This window comes from Macaca nemestrina, chromosome 10, assembly GCF_043159975.1.
Source record: "Macaca nemestrina isolate mMacNem1 chromosome 10, mMacNem.hap1, whole genome shotgun sequence".
Classification (NCBI taxonomy): Eukaryota; Metazoa; Chordata; class Mammalia; order Primates; family Cercopithecidae; genus Macaca; species Macaca nemestrina.
This window is the reverse complement of record NC_092134.1, coordinates 91,566,391-91,582,536: the sequence shown is the minus strand read 5'-3', so window position 1 is coordinate 91,582,536 and position 16,146 is coordinate 91,566,391. Positions and strand designations below refer to the sequence as shown.

The 16,146-nt window shown below is 39.9% G+C and overlaps 1 protein-coding gene across 3 annotated transcripts in view; it reads right to left on the bottom strand.

Moving 5' to 3' along the window:
- The window catches only part of LOC105470129 (glucoside xylosyltransferase 1), a 141,982-nt gene extending 139,402 nt beyond the window's left edge, over positions 1 to 2,580 (bottom strand). For 2 of the 3 annotated variants that reach the window (XR_011609227.1, XM_011721908.3), the window contains exon 1: positions 2,305 to 2,580. Coding sequence is in view for 2 of the 3 variants with exons in the window: in XM_011721908.3 (XP_011720210.2) it covers positions 2,305 to 2,516 (212 nt within the window). In the remaining variant the exon portion in view is untranslated. The remainder of the gene's footprint in view (positions 1 to 2,304) is intronic. The other variant, XM_011721909.3, reaches the window with a different exon arrangement.
- Positions 2,581 to 16,146: the final 13,566 nt, after the last annotated feature.

Genomic DNA, 16,146 nt, shown 5'->3' with positions numbered 1-16,146 from the left:
CCTAGATTCCATGTTTAAAATAAGAGAAATAATAAGTTATAATCTTTCAAGTAAGATGTTATCAAAAAAGGCAAAAATGCAATAATACCTAAGTACTACTGAAAACAGGAAGCTGCTGGCTTGCCCCATAGCCCCACTGCGCACTGAGTCCACTATCTAAATTAGACCCTTATCTCTCTTTACAGAAAGAGCTCTTGTATAACAATCAAAGGATACACGGTTTCTAATCCTCCTCCAATAATGATTCGCTTTCGATCTTGGCCAAATGATTTATACATGAAGAGCTTAGGGATTTCTATACCATATCTCATGGTGGCCAAAAAAGTTTTGGTTTGGTTCTGTTTTTTTGGAGACCGGATCTTGCTCTGTCACCCAGGTTGGATTACACTAGTACAATCATAGCTCACTGTAGCCTTGAACTCCTGGGCTCCAGTGATCCTCCCACCTCGGCCTCCCAAAGTGCTGTGATTACAGGTGTGAAACACCACATTCAGTTAATTTTTAAAAATTTTTTAATTTTTTGTAGAGATGGGTTGTTGACCAGGCTGGTGTCAAACTCTTGGTCTCCAGCAATCAATCATCCCCACTCGGCCTCCCCAAATTCTGGGGTTACAGGTGTGAGCTACCTACCGAGCGTTGCCAAAAGTTGATTTCACTCTACGAGATTTCTATAAAGATGTCATAAATGACGATACGTAAAATAGAGTCCTGAGGTCTTAGTAATTTGCATGACCTTAATCAAACCATAGGGTAAAACTTGACAATCCAACTTTTCCACCTTGTTCCTCTGCCCAAATGGTTTCTTATGCACACAAATGTGGTGACATGTTGTTCTTCATCACATTTTTACAAAGACAGATAGATACACCTTTAGTTCTAACTTAGATGTACACCTCGTTTAAAATAAAGAGTCATGCTACTCAAAGGACCTAAAAAAGTACAGCATTTCAGCTGACTCAATCCTGACACATAAAACTTAACATTTAAGTAATGATTCTATTGGATGTTTATTGAAACTGAGGCTCTTATTTTCAAAAATTTCAAATAATTTTATTAAAGTTAACTGGTCAAGTAAACAAAATTTGTAAATTTTTGTCACAAAATAAAATATCTAAGACCAAGGCACTAAAAATGCAATGCTAGCATCAGTCTAACTTCATTAAATATTTAATTAAAATGTTGCCTCCTTACAATTTTGCCCAATATAATCCATTTTCCATAATTGCAAATGCTTCACAATAACGTACTAGGCCATAAACAGTTTAGCTTCAACCTGTCATTTTTCACGAGCTCATTCAAGTTTTCAGTGAATGCTTTCTCCCAAGACAAACAACTGAGGGTCCTGATGTAGGAATTACCCTGACTGTAATCAAATTGCAGGGTAAAAACATGACAAGTCCGCTTTCCACGCTGCTACTCTGCCCAAACTTCCCCTTTTCATTCTGGGAATGACCATCGACTCTCAAAATGATGTTAAACAGCCCACAGCTGACCTACACTCCCTCTCCAGACAAATCCTATACTTTTCTGTATCAAAGCAGCATTTGCCAAGTCTTGGTAGGGAGCACTTCAGTCGTTGCCAGAGAGGTGCCCATACATAAGGTGGAAGTGTCCATGTTGCAAGGCAGTGTAAACGCTCAGATTTCAAGCATTCATAATGCGTTGACAGAAACATTTTTTTTTCTATTTAAATCTCGTGTCGATTCCTACTCTGGCAGTGATTTGTGCAAAGCCACCTAGGTCATTACGTCGCTTTTTAAATACCGATTTGTCAAGAAAGATAGTGTTTCCAAAAGAAAATTTCACAACCCGCACAAATGCCATTTCCAAATTTAACCGTGGCTAATGCTTAAAAGTGTAAGCGTTAACACAGCAAAATCAGCATGAGAGACAAAACACACACACATACACGCACAATCCTTAAACACTGAACTAGGGCGCCAGCCTGTTTAAATATCTCAACTTGAACTCCACTGAAACAAGAAGGAATTCTCACTAGCCAGGCAGCAGCAAGGCTTTTGTGAACACTTCTTATTTTCAAAGAATCCTTTTTTTAAAAAACGGAAAATTAATTTCTAACTGCTTTAAAGGGCGCATGACTGGGTCAAAAGACAAACACAAAAAGTGTGGGACACTCTCAGGCGGGAGCAGCGCTGGTTTAGTCCCGGCCGGAGGGGAAGGAGGGAAATCAGTGAGGGGTCAGAAACCGCAGGAAAGACGCGGGAGGCGCGGCGCCGACCCGCGAGCAGCCCGGGCCAGGCCGAGCCCGCGCCCGCCGCGTCCCCCACCGGGAACTGCCCGTACCTGCCCGACCCGCCGGGATGCGCTGCGGGGCCCGCGCCTCTCACGGCGCCGCGTCCGCCGCCCGCGAGCCAGGAAGCCACCGCGGCCTGCGGCTTCCCGCCACCGCCACCCGCTCCTTCTTCCAGGGATACGGCGAGCTGACTGAAAGCGTAAAGAAGCGAGCAGAAGCCGCAGGCCAAACACAGCACGACGACGCGCAGGTAGCGCCGCATCGCCCCGGCCGCGCTCCTCAGTCTCCGCCGCCGCCGCGCCCGCCCGGGCGAACTGGAGCTGAGGGAGCGGCACCGCGCAGCCGCGGGCGCAACAAGTTCCTCCCCCGCCGCCGCCGCCGCGGCCGCCGCCTTGCACCCGCTCCCTTCCTTCCCTCCCCGCCCACCACCTAGGCGAGCGCAGCCGCGGCGCCGGAGCCGGCTGACAACCCGCCCGGAAGCCCGGACGCCGCCTCTGCCGCCGTGCGCCCATGGGTCAGCCGCAGCGACGCAGCCCCGCCTCTCCCCCGGGCGGGAGGGCTGGACGCGCCGGCGCAGATCGCGTGGGAGGGACGCAGGGCTGGCGCGCCGGGGGCAGAGTGGGCGCGCGGAACGCGGCGCGCTTGCGGGGAAGAGTGAGCGCAGGCTGACGCGCAGGTGACTGGGAGCCCAGTGGGTCTCGACCGCCGAGAGAGGTGGAGCGAAAGCCTCGGCTCTGGAGGCAGTTGACCTAAATTCTAATTATGGTCCTTCCACATGGTGGTTTGTGACACTGGGTAACCTAAATTCTCTGAGCATGTTTCTTCGTCCCTAAAATGGAGCTACTATCCTCATCGTGGGGTGGTTATAAAGATTAAACTGTTTAACGCACGAAAACCGCCTAGCACTTAGAAGGCACTTGACTAGGCCACTTTCCTCTCCATCCTCCCCCAGCCTGTAAGTTTCTGTGATACTAGAATGTGCACGAGCCATTTTCACTCAGATAAGCTCATTGCTTCGTGTGTTTGGTATGCGGACCTTGCCTGCCAGCAGACAGAGAGTTCCTGTACTGCAGGGCTCTTCCCTTTGACCTTTTTGACCTCCCTCACAACTCATTATTTGCATGTGCAAAACAATTAGTATTCTCCCCACAGAGCTTCTCCTTTCTTCCCCAGTTCTTCTCCCTCTTCTTCAGCTGTTTCCACTACGTTCATTCATTGACCATTTATAAAGCATCACTTGGGCCAAGCGCTGTGTGAGTACCTAGGGGTATAAAGAAGCCTAACTGGAGCGTGGGTGGGACAGCGGATACTTGTAAATAAGCGCAACACAATGATACAGACTTAAGATCCAGGCCCGTAAGGGACACACACAAAGGAACAATCAGTTCTGTCTGCGAGTGTGGTCAAGAGAGACTTCATAGCAAAGGTGCCGCTAGAGTCTTGAGTCGGTTAAGGGAAGTAATTCCAGGCTGAAGGATCAATAAACAGGCTCCTGTGTAGGGAACCGTGAGAAGTTTGATACCACCAGCTAAGTGAATGCAAGAGAGGATATGACGAGCGATGAGAGCGTAGAAGGGGCCAGATATTTGAGTGCTTTGTTTAGCACACCTAGGAGTTTGAATTTAATCTGCAAGACACTAGTGAACCATTGAAGGGTTTTTAAATAGGGAAGTAACATGATCACATTTGCATTTTAGAGAGCAGACTCTGGCTGTAGTGTGGAGGCTGAAACAGCTAGAGGGGAGATTGGAAGCAGAAAGCAGCACCAGTGCCAAAAAGTGAGGAAGGGAGGCTTCAAAATACACACACACACACAAACACACATTCATAGGGAAAAATCATGCGTTTAACTGCTGAAATTGCATCTGGGGAGTTGACAAGTTTCACCATGAAATACAAGGTGGGGAAATGCTCAATATAGTAGCAGTTTCCATTTGGATCCTTGGCTCCCTATACCAAAAAAGTAGTGGTTCTGTGACCATGAGAAAGTCACTGAACAAATTTAAGGTTCCACTTCCTCCCCTTCTTACTTTACCTGATAAAAAATGAAAATTAGCATGCTATCGAGATGTGTAAAGAGAATGAGAACATACATTTATGCATTCAATAAACATTTATTGAACATATTCTACATGCCAGACAAGGGGCTCGGATGCAGAGTATTCAGAAATAAAGGAGTGTACTGCTCTCAAAGGCAGGACAGGCAAATAAAAACCACGAGAATACTAAATCCTTCCACTACAACTTACACTTCTTAGAGAAATGAAGATAAACTTAACGAAGTACCCAGAATGATAGGAAAAGCATTGATAATAATGAAAATACCTTTTGAGAGAAAGCTGAAGGATATGGTACCAAGAAACTAGAGTAAGGACTGGTACTCAAAAAATGTTTAGTTTAAAAGATACTAACTGTAACTTATCTATTTCAACAAAGAAACTAAACATAGTAATAATTAAGAATAACTCCTTGACCCACAGATGGTTAAAATAATGGAATGGCAAAAAGAGAAGGCAAGCAATTTTCATTTCTGCAACAATTTTATGAAAAGAGCATATCAGGAAGAATAGCCACTCATTTATTGACATCAGGGTACTGGACCATATTATCCCTTTAGGTTCCTTCTAATCCTGTAATTTTCTGTTGAAAAATTATATAAACCATTCCAAAAATAGAAATGATTTTTCTATTATACACCATCTTAACTGGCTATCTTTGAGGAGCTGTGTGCATGCTGGCATCCCCTCTAATTATTAACCGGATTTACACATTGCATTTTGATATTGCTAAAATTAAGTTATGAAGATGCTTTAACATATTTGATGTCACAACAGTTAGGTGTTTCTTTCATGTACTGCGTGAAGGTATGTATTCCTAAATCTATTTTTTTCTCTATGCCAGTCTCTTAATTCTCTGATAGACTGATATCCAAATTTTTAACCCATGTTGACCTTCATTCATCCTATCAAATAGGTAAATTTAGGTGGAGAAAAAGTAATTTAAGAGTATCAAAATTTGTTGTTTAGGAGATAGAGATCTCCATGATCTGGAAAATTCTCTGATTCAGAATTAAGCCATATCTCAATAATTTTATATTTAAAAGATTAATCTTGATTTTTCGTATAGCTCCTAGTACATCTTGGATATACAATAGGCGTTCAATCAATGGGCGTTTTCTTTTTTTCTTTATTTATTTATTTATTTTTTTTTTTTGAGATGGACTTTTGCTCTGTCTCCAGGCTGGAGTGCAGTGGCGCAATCTCGGCTCACTGCAACCTCCGCCTCCCGGGTTCAAGTGAGTGATTCTCCTGCCTCAGCCTCCCGATTAGCTGGGACTAGAGGCGTGTGCGTGCCATCACGCCCAGCTAATTTTTTGTATTTTTAGTAGAGCCGGGGTTTCACCATGTTGGCCAGTATAGCCTCTATCTCTTGACCTCGTGATCCACCCGCCTTGGCCTCCCAAAGTGCTGGGATTACAGGCATGAGCCACTGCGCCCGGCCGCCGTTTTCATTTTGTTTAAATATCTTCTCTAAATCACTCTGGAGCAGATTTTGGGGGCCTGCTCAGCATTTTCTTTACACTTCTACCTTAAGTACTTGATTCCTTAATAAAAAAAAAAAAAAAAAAAAGACATCTTATGGAGAAGGAGTTAAATTCTACACCTTTTCGGAGTAAAATTCAAAAACTTTTTGCAGGGAAAAAAAAAACCTTTTTGCATGACTTCCATTTTATAAAGGTCTATGCACAATGGAATTTAATCCTTGGCTGGACACAGTGGCTCACACCTGTAATCCCAGCGCTTTGGGAGGAAGAGCTGGGAGGATTGCTTGAGGCCAGGAGATCGAAAACAACTTGGGTAATATAATGAGACCCCTCTTTCTACAAATAAATAAATAAATGTTTAATTTAATCTTTATAACATTGTTATGAAGTAGGAGATGTTATTCTATTCTTTTAAATAAACAACGAGCCTGATGACCACAGATAGTAAGAAAAATTTAAAAATAAAAAACAACTTCCCCTCAAAAAGCAAACAGCCTGAAATTCGGAGATATTCATTTACCACATGGTTAATAATAAGATCCAAAATTCAAATAGAAATCCTCTAAGATTTCTATTTCTTGTTCTTTTCCATTACACCATGCTATCTCACTAGGAACAAATAAGCACCAAATGGAGTGGTACAAATTCAAATTGAAAGCAAAAAGGGAACCAATGTTACATGAAAATCTTTCAGACTGGTCTTGGAGTCTAAAATAAAATTTACAATCAGTGAAATATAAGTCAGATTAGTAGCAGAGCACAAAGATTCAGAAACTCAGGCTAAAAGTAAAATTCATTCTCTCCCCTAGTGGTCTTCTAGTGTATTTCCCGATTTTCCACAGTCCGATTCCTAGAGATTTTGTTGGACTGGAGGAAAAGTTGGAAAATAATGTTTAGTTTGAACAAAAATCTCATGTGTTCATTCAGAGGAGTAACTCTAGGGAAAGAGTCGGGGAAGAATGAAAGAGTAAAGTGATGCTCTTCATTCTCAAAAACACGTTGCTACAGGCCACAAGAGTAGAAAAAGTAGTAGTGAAAGATTAAGAATAAATAAATAATTTAAATTGAAAAAAAAAAAGCGGTGGAAAGCCAATTCATGAGGATGTCTTAACCTCCTATATGATACCAGAATTTCGCTGACATTTCCATCTACAAGGTAGGGAAAGTGTAGAGTGGGCTAGGTGGGAAAGAGAGCAAGGAATATCCTCTGGACAACCCTCTGTTTCTCCCTGGTTCAAACTTCAAGAACCCTGCATACCAATTAGTAAAACAAAATATATTATTTTTAAAAAAAATAGTAACGGCCAGGCGCAATGGCTCATGCCTGTAATCCCAGCACTTTGGGAGGCCAAGGCAGGAAGGTCACTTGAGCTCAGGAATTCAAGATGAGCCTGGGCAACATGGTGAAAAACCATCTCTACAAAAAATACAAAAATTAGCTGGGCATGGTGCTGTGCATCTGTGGTCCCAGCTACGTGGGAGGCTGAAATGGGAGGATCACCTGGGCCCAGGAGGTGGAGGTTGCAGTGAGCTAAAATCGCACCACTGAATGCCAGCCTGGGTGACAGTGAGACTCCGTCTCAAAAAAAAAAAAAGTCAGTAAAATATAAAGCTAGATTTGTAGGGAAATTTAGTCACGAGGAAATTTTGAATTAAAACACTCATAGGCCAGGTGTGTGGCTCATGCCTGTAATCCCAGCACTCTGGGAAGCCGAGGTGGGTGGATCACCTGAGGTCAAGAGTTTGAGACCAGCCTGACCAACATAGTAAAACCCTGTCTCTACTAAAAATACAAAATTAGCCAGGCATGGTGGTGCATGCCTGTAATCCCAGCTACTTGGGAGGCTGGGGCAGGAGAATCACTTGAACCCTGGAGGCAGAGGTTACAGTGAGCTGAGATTGCGCCACTGTACTCCATCCTGGGCAACAAGAGCGAAAAGCCATCTCAAAAAATAAAAAATATATAAAAAAAAGAAAACACCCATATGCAAATTATTGTGATAAGTCAAGGCTCATAATTATATTAAAGAACAGACCTACTATTTGATAGCACAACAGGGTGACTATAGTCAATAGCATAATGGTACATTTTAAAAATAACTAAAAGTGTATGTAATTGAATTGTTTGTAACACAGAGGATAAATGCTTGAAGGAATGGATACCCTATTCTCCATGATGTGATTATTTTGCATTGCCTGCCTTTATCAAAACATCTTATGTACCCTGTAAATATATACACATACTATGTACCCCCAAAAAATTTTTTTAAACTTTAAAAAGGAAATAAGCATAGGAAGAAAGGAAGGAAGAAAGGAAAGGAAAGGAGGAAAAAAGAAGGAAGGAAGGAAGGAAAGAAGTAAGGGAGGGAGGGAGGGAGGGAGGGTTTCAAGACTCTTTTGACCCACGTTCCCAAAAATTGAAGACTGAAAATAATTAAGAATTCTGCTACTATCACACTTCTGTCTGAAGCTTGGCTGAACTCAGAATTCTTATTGTTCCCTCATATTCCTTTCTATACAGAAATTACATCACTAGGTAATCCTGTTATGTTTGGTTTCTTTTATTTTTACATTTATATATTTTATTTTTAATAAAGTAAATATTATTTTTTGCTCTCTTTTCCAATTAAGTGAAAGTGTTCCTTAAATTATTTATCTTATTCTGTGCTAGAAAACATAGGCGTTTTAAATTTTCCCTTATTAAATACCAAAAAATCCAGCACTTTGGGACACCGAGGCAGGCGGATCACAGGTCAGGAGATTGAAACCATCCTGGCGAACATGGTGAAACCCTGTCCCTACTAAAAATACAAAAATTAGCTGGGTGTGATGGCACGCGCCTGTAGTCCCAGCTACTCTGGAGGGTGAGGCAGGAGGATCCCGTGAACCCGGGAGGTGGAGGTTGCAGTGAGCAGAGATCGCGCCACTGCACTCCAGCCTGGCAACAGAACAAGACTCCATCTAAAAATAAATAAATAAATAAAAACCAAAAACTACCTCTTAGGCTAAGGCCAGATCACTGCTCTTTTCTTCTGGGAACTCAACCTAGTTTCTTTTTAAAAATGCATTCAACACCACCCACTTTCACCACTGTTATTCAACATACTACTGGAAGTCCTAGCTAGAGCAATCAGACAAGAGAAATAAATAAAGGGCATCCAAATTGGAACAGAAGCTGAATTATCCTTGTTTGCAGATAATTATAATCTTATATTTGGAAAAACCTAAAGACTCCACCAGAAAACTATTAGAACTGATAAACAAATTCACTAAAGTTTCAGGATAAAAAATCAACATATAAAAATCAGTAGCATTTCAATATACGAAAAGTGAACAATCTGAAAAATAACAAAAGTAATCCCAATTAAAAGAGCCACAAATAAAATTAAATATCTAGGAATTAAACAAAGAAGTGAAGGATCTCTGCAATGAAAACTATAAAACATTGATGAAAGAAATTTAGAGGACACACAAAAAAATGAAGAGATTCCAAGTTAATGGATTAGAACAATCATATTGTTAGAATGTTCATACTACCTACCCAAAGAAATATGCAGATTCAATGCAATCTCTATCAGAATACTAATGACATTCTTCGCAGAAATATAAATAACAATCCTAAAATTTATATGGAATCACAAAAGACACAGAATAACCAAAGCTGTCCTAATAAGCAAAAAGAACAAAACTAGAGGAATCACATTACCTGACTTCAAATTGTACTACAGAGCTATAGTAACCAAACAGCATGGTACTGGCATAAAATTAGACACACAGATCAATGAATAGAACCCAGAAGCCAGGCTCAGTGGCTCACACCTGTAATCCCAGCACTTTGGGAGGCCAAGGCAGGTGGATCACTTGAGGCCAGGAGTTAGAGACCAACCTGGCCAACATGACGAAACCCGTCTCTACTAAATATACAAAAATTAGCTGGGTGTGATGGTGCACACCTGTAATCCCAGCTACTCAGGAGGTTGAGGCATGAGAATTCTTGAAACCAGGAGGTGGAGGTTGCAGTGAGCCAAGACTGCACCACTGCACTCTAGTCTGGGTGACACAGTGAGATTCTGTCTCCAAAAAAGATTAATAGAAAATAATAGAGAACCCAGAAAAAAGTCCACACACCTACAATGAATTCATATTTGACAAAAGTGCCAAGAATATACACTGGAAAAGACAATCTCTTCAATAAATCGTGCTGGGAAAACTGGATATCCATATGCAGAAGAATGAAACTAGACCCCTATCTCTCACCATATACAGAAATCAAATCAACTGGATTAAAGACTTAACTTTAAGACTCACATTATGAAATTAGTAAAAGAAAACATGGGGGGAAATCTCCAGGACCTTAGTCTGGGGAAAAATTTCTTGAGTAACACCCCATAAGCACAGGCAACCAAAGCAAAAATGGACAAATGGAATCATATCAAGTTGAAAAGCTTCTGCACAGCAAAGGAAACACTCAACAACATGAGGAAACCCACAGAATTGGAGAAAATATTTGCAACCCACCCCTCTGACCAGGGATTCATAACCAGAATACATAAGGAGCTCAAGCAACACTCTGTAAGAAAAAAAAATCTAATAATTCAATCAAAATATAGGCCAAATGTTTGAATACACATTTCTCAAAAGAAGATGTACAAATGGCAAATGGGCATATGAAAAGGTGCTCAACATCATTGATCATCAGAGAAATGCAAATCAAAACTACAATGAGATATCATCTCACCCCAATTAAAATGGCTTATATCCAAAAAACAGGCAGTAACAAATGCTGGCAAGGATGTCGAGAAAAGGGAACCGTTGTACATTGTTGATGGGAATGTAAATTAGTACAACCACTATGGAGAACAGTTTGGAGGTTCCTCAAAAAACTAAAAATCGAGCTACCATAGGATCCAGCAATCCCACTGCTAGGTATATACCCAAAAGAAAGGAAATCAGTATATTGAAGAGATATCTGTACTCCCGTGTTTATTACAGCACTGTTTACAATAGCTAAGATTTGGAAGCAATGTAAATGTCCATCAATAGATGATTGGATAAAGGAAATGTGGTACATACAAACAATGGAGTACTATTTAGCCATAAAAAAAATGAGATCCAGTCATTTGCAACAACATGGATGGAACTGGAGATCGTTATGTTAAATGAAATAAGCCAGGGTCAGAAAGACAAAAATCCTATGTTCTCACTTATTTGTGGGATCTAACAATTAAAATGGTTAAACTCATGGAGACAGACAGTAGAAGGATGGTTACTAGAGGCTGGGAAGGGTAGGTGGCGGGGGTGGGGAGGATGTTAATGAGTACAAAAAAAATAGAATAAGACCTTCTATTTGATAACATAATTGTACATTTAAAAATAACTAAAAGAGTATAATTGGATTGTCAGTAACACAAAGGATAAATGCTTGAGGAGATGGATACTCCAATCTCCATGATGTGATTATTATGCATTACATATCAAAACATCTCATGTACCCTGTAAATATATATACCTCCTATGTACCCACAAAAATTAAAAATTATTAAACAAAATGTGTTCACTGTCATTTTGTTTGTCCTTTAGAAGTCTTCTCCCAAACTAGTTTTATAATCTTCCAACTCTTCCCATTCTTGCTGACTCCAAAAGTAAACACAGGACCATTTTCTTGTCGGCATTATTATGAATTAAAAGAGGATAATGAAAATAATATCCATAAAATCTAAGTTAATAAATCTTGGTTTCTATTTTCGTTTCTGAATTTTCTTGCTAAAAGATTTATTAGAAAAATGATGATGAGGTGGTAGCTTTCATCCAAACTCCCTTCTTCCAGGTAGGTCAGCCAATTTAAATCTAGATGTAATCTCAAGACCTACTAAAACTGTATGTAGTATTTCCACTCCTCAGGAATTCCAGCTGGGGAGGTATGTATCTCACTGGGTCCTTGCCCCAAAAAGTTCCCTCTGAGTTTATTCTTACAACTTGAAATAAAGAATTTTTTTTAAAAAATACTATCTGGCCTGATTTACACTAGGATTTGTGGCCATTTATAAGAACAAAAGAAAAGCAAGTAGATAAAAATCAAACTCTGGAAAAATACAAAAAAGATCAAGAATAAGAAATTAGATTAAAATAGAAAAAGAGTAACCACCAGGCTCCGTGGCTCACACCTATAATCCCAAAAACTTTAGGAGGCCAACGCAAGAGGATGGCTTGAGCCCAGGATTTCAAGACCAGCCAGGGAAATGTTGGGAAACCCAATATTTATAAAAAATACAAGAAGAAGAAGAAAAAATTATGTTTCACAATTTATTATTTGTCATGATGTGAAGCTTGAATCTTTATATTAAATCTTTTTCCTTTGACAGAAAAATACTAAAACATTAGAATACAGATAAGCAGACAACCAAGCCCACATAATTATTAAAACTGAACTCAATTTTTTTTTTTTTTTTTTTGAGACGGAGTCTCGCTCTGTCACCCAGGCTGGAGTGCAGGGGTAGGATCTCTGCTCACTGCCACATCCAGCTCCTGGTTTCAAGCAATTCTCCTGCCTCAGTCTCCCAAGTAGCTGGGATTACAGGCGCCCGCCACTATGACTGGCTAATTTTTTGTATTTTTAGTAGAGACGGGGTTTCACCATATTGGCCAGGCTTGTCTTGAACCAGCCTGACCTCAGGTGATCTGCCCACCTCGGCCTCCCAAAGTGCTGGGATTATAGGTGTGAGCCACCGCACCCAGCCTGAACCCAATTTTAATAGGAGATTTCTCACAACTACAGCAAAAATTTCGGGCAATTCATAATCTGCTTTGTCCATAAGGAAAAGGCAATTTCTCAGGTGAAGCAAAGCTCTTTCTGAAATAAATCTGAATAAAATTTCTTTTGGACAGACTGATGTAATATGCTTCTTCACCTACAAAAATGACATAGCAGACCTCATTCAGTTGTTGTGTGATTTTTAAAAATTAGTGCAGGAAAATGATAAATTATCTCACTTTACATGGCTTAAAGTCTTAAACTTTTGAAAATTCAAGCTACAGTAAATAAAACAAGAGTTGGCTAAAACTGCTGGTGACACCCAACGTTATCAGCTTCAAACATCAAGATGAGGCCCTAACATTTTCAATGTGGACTTGTAGTAGATACTTAAGCCTAGGTGAATTTTCTAGAAACAAATGGGTAACAAGCACTCTCTCGTATCTCATACATGTTTTTATTATTATAGTTACAGCACTGTAATTTACAGTCTCTAAGATGTGCATTCCACATCTTACTGAGTATGTATTCAATAAGTGTTCACCGAATACTCAATAAGTGTTCACTGAATTAAATAACACTGATGTAAATAAAACCAAAGTCAACAAAATGCTGTATTACAACAGTGAGAGAGCTATTACAGTCCATAACTCCCACCAACAGGGGAGACTAAGAATGTAAAACATGTCCCAGAGCACTGAAGCCTTCCAGATAGCTACCTGATTTTTTCCATTGAAGTATTTAGTCTTACGGCATTTCATGTGCTCCAGAATTAGACCATTCCATAAAGACAGGAATATCTGCACTGGCTAAGCACAAAGCCTAATTCAGTTGACCTTTAAACATATGGCGGTTAGAGACACCAACCCTCAAGCAGTCAGAAACTCGCATACACCTTTTGACTCCCCAAAACGTAACTACTAAAAGCCTACTGTTGACCAGAAGTCTTACTGATAACATAAACAGTTGATTAACACATATTTTGTATATGTATTATAAACTGTATTCTTCAATAAAGTAAGCTAGAGAAATTGTTAAATCATTAGGAAGGAAAAATATATTTACTATTCATTAAGTGGAAGTTGATCATCATAAAGGTCTTCATCCTCATAGTCTTCATATTGAGTAGGCTGAGGAAAAAGAGGAATGGTTGATTTTGCTGTCTTCAACGTGGCAGAGTTGGAAGAAAATCCATGTGTAAGTGCACCCACGCAGTTAAAACCTATGTTGTTCAAGGGTCAACTGCACATTACATACTTAACATTTAAATTATCTGGGCTGGTAAGGATGTGCATTCAGGAAAGTAATTAATAATTTTCTTTTGTTCTTATAAATGGCCACATATATCTAGTGTAAATCACACCAAATAATATTTAAAAAACAAAAAACAAAAAACTTAAAGTTGTAAGAATAAACCCCTGGGGGAACTTTTTTGGGCAAGGACCCAGTGAAATAGATACTTCCCCAACTGGAATTCCTGAGGAGTGGAAATAATACACACAGGTTTAGTGGGTCTTGAATTATCTTGTAATTCAAGGTAAAACTTCTCTGTGACAGTTTCCTAAAGCGAACTGGTTTTGGTGAACATCATTCTGTATTACACATACTGCTGTCTTAGTAAATAGTCTACTAAACACAAGCTAAACTTTAGCTAATGACAGAGACATCATGAAGATGCTTTATCATGTTTTTAAAATGTCACCAGAGACTGATGTGCTGTTAAGTTCTATTTGTTCTTTCCCTTCCTAGTGATTCTACCATTATCCAGACTGAGTCCCAGTGTCCCCTTTTCTAATTTTTTTCACAACTTTTGCTTTTTCCCCTTCTTCACTTTTTTTTTCCATCCCTGTCCTTCATTGCCTGTGATAGGAGCGGGGCTTACTTTTCATCACCGTCAGTAGCCAGGGAGGGCATTCTTTTCCTTCTGCTTTTGAAAGATGATCAGTAACAACATATATTCCGTAACCTTGTCTTTTTATTCTAATCAGTGATTTTTGTCATTGGTAACTGTTCTGAACTTCTTCAGTTTTTCCTACATTCTTTGTTCCAGACAACTGAAGGTGCCTGGAGATATACAGGAGAGGGTGAGTACTAAGAAGTCAAAGCGCTTTTTTACTATTACTTTCCTTATATACACACTCACTTTTCTGTTTTCATTTAATTTTCAAAATACTGTGCGGAAACTTCTACTAATGACTTACTAAATAGCTCAGTTCCTACATCGAGTCCTTAAAAGATTCTGGAAAAGAGGTAAGTTGCAGAGCAAAAAAGTATCTCAATCCACTTTTTTTTTTGCTGTAACAGAATACCTGAGACTGGGCAATTTGTAAAGAAAAGAGATTTATTTTGGCTCACGATTGCAAAGGCTAAGGAGTCGAAGATCAGGCAGGCCATCTGATGAGGGCCTCATGCTGCTTCAACTCATGGTGGAAAGCAGATGGTGAACTGAGGAGGGCAAAGAGAACAGAACACAAGAAGCATCCTCACTTTGTAACAACCCACTCTTGTGAGAATTCATCCATTCCTGCAAGAGTGAATCCATTCCAGAACTAACTGAGCCTCATGAGAAAGCCCTTAATCCATCGCAATGACCTAATCATCTCTTAAAGGCACCACCTACCAACACAATCAAACTGGGGACTCAGGCCTCAGCATGAATCTTGGTGAGGACAAACCATATCCAAACCATAGTAGGAAGTTTAAAAAAGCACGTGGGGAAAGCCTCAGTGGAAACAAAAACTTCTAGACCAGTTACCATTAATGCATGTAATATGCAGAGGCTACATTCTTTTAGGCTATAAGGATCTTTAAAAGTTAATAAACATGCTATCAACGGCACCACCTACCAACACAATCAAACTGGGGACTCAGGCCTCAGCATGAATCTTGGTGAGGACAAACCATATCCAAACCATAGTAGGAAGTTTAAAAAAGCACGTGGGGAAAGCCTCAGTGGAAACAAAAACTTCTAGACCAGTTACCATTAATGCATGTAATATGCAGAGGCTACATTCTTTTAGGCTATAAGGATCTTTAAAAGTTAATAAACATGCTATCAATGTAGAAAGGCTTAAGTTTCTCTTCCTTTTTAAATGTTTCGCTTTGTCTATTATCCACTATCATTTTAGGAAAGCATTTAATAAAAATAAAACCTTTAACTATTTCTATTGTATAATACAAAAGGTTTTAAGATTATTCTTCTGCCTCAAAGTATATTCACTTTTTAAATACACACACACACACACACACACACACACACATATATATATATATATATTTAATTATAGAGATGAGCTTTCACCATGTTGCCCAGGCTGGCCCTGGGCTCAAAATATCTGCCCGCTTCAGCCCAAAGTGCTGGGATTATTGGCATGAGCCATCGCACCCGGGATCTTCACTCTTACTTATAGCAAAGTAAAGTAATAAATGCTGGAAAACACCCAAGTTCTTTTTGTATGGAATTTGGCTTAAGGAACCCAGTGCTCAACCCACCTTGTAAGTTCATGAAACAGAGCAAAATATGTACCTTAAACCTAGGTTCTGAATCTTTCTGCATATTTTAACATCAGTTCTATTTATGGAATTTGCGTTTGTTTT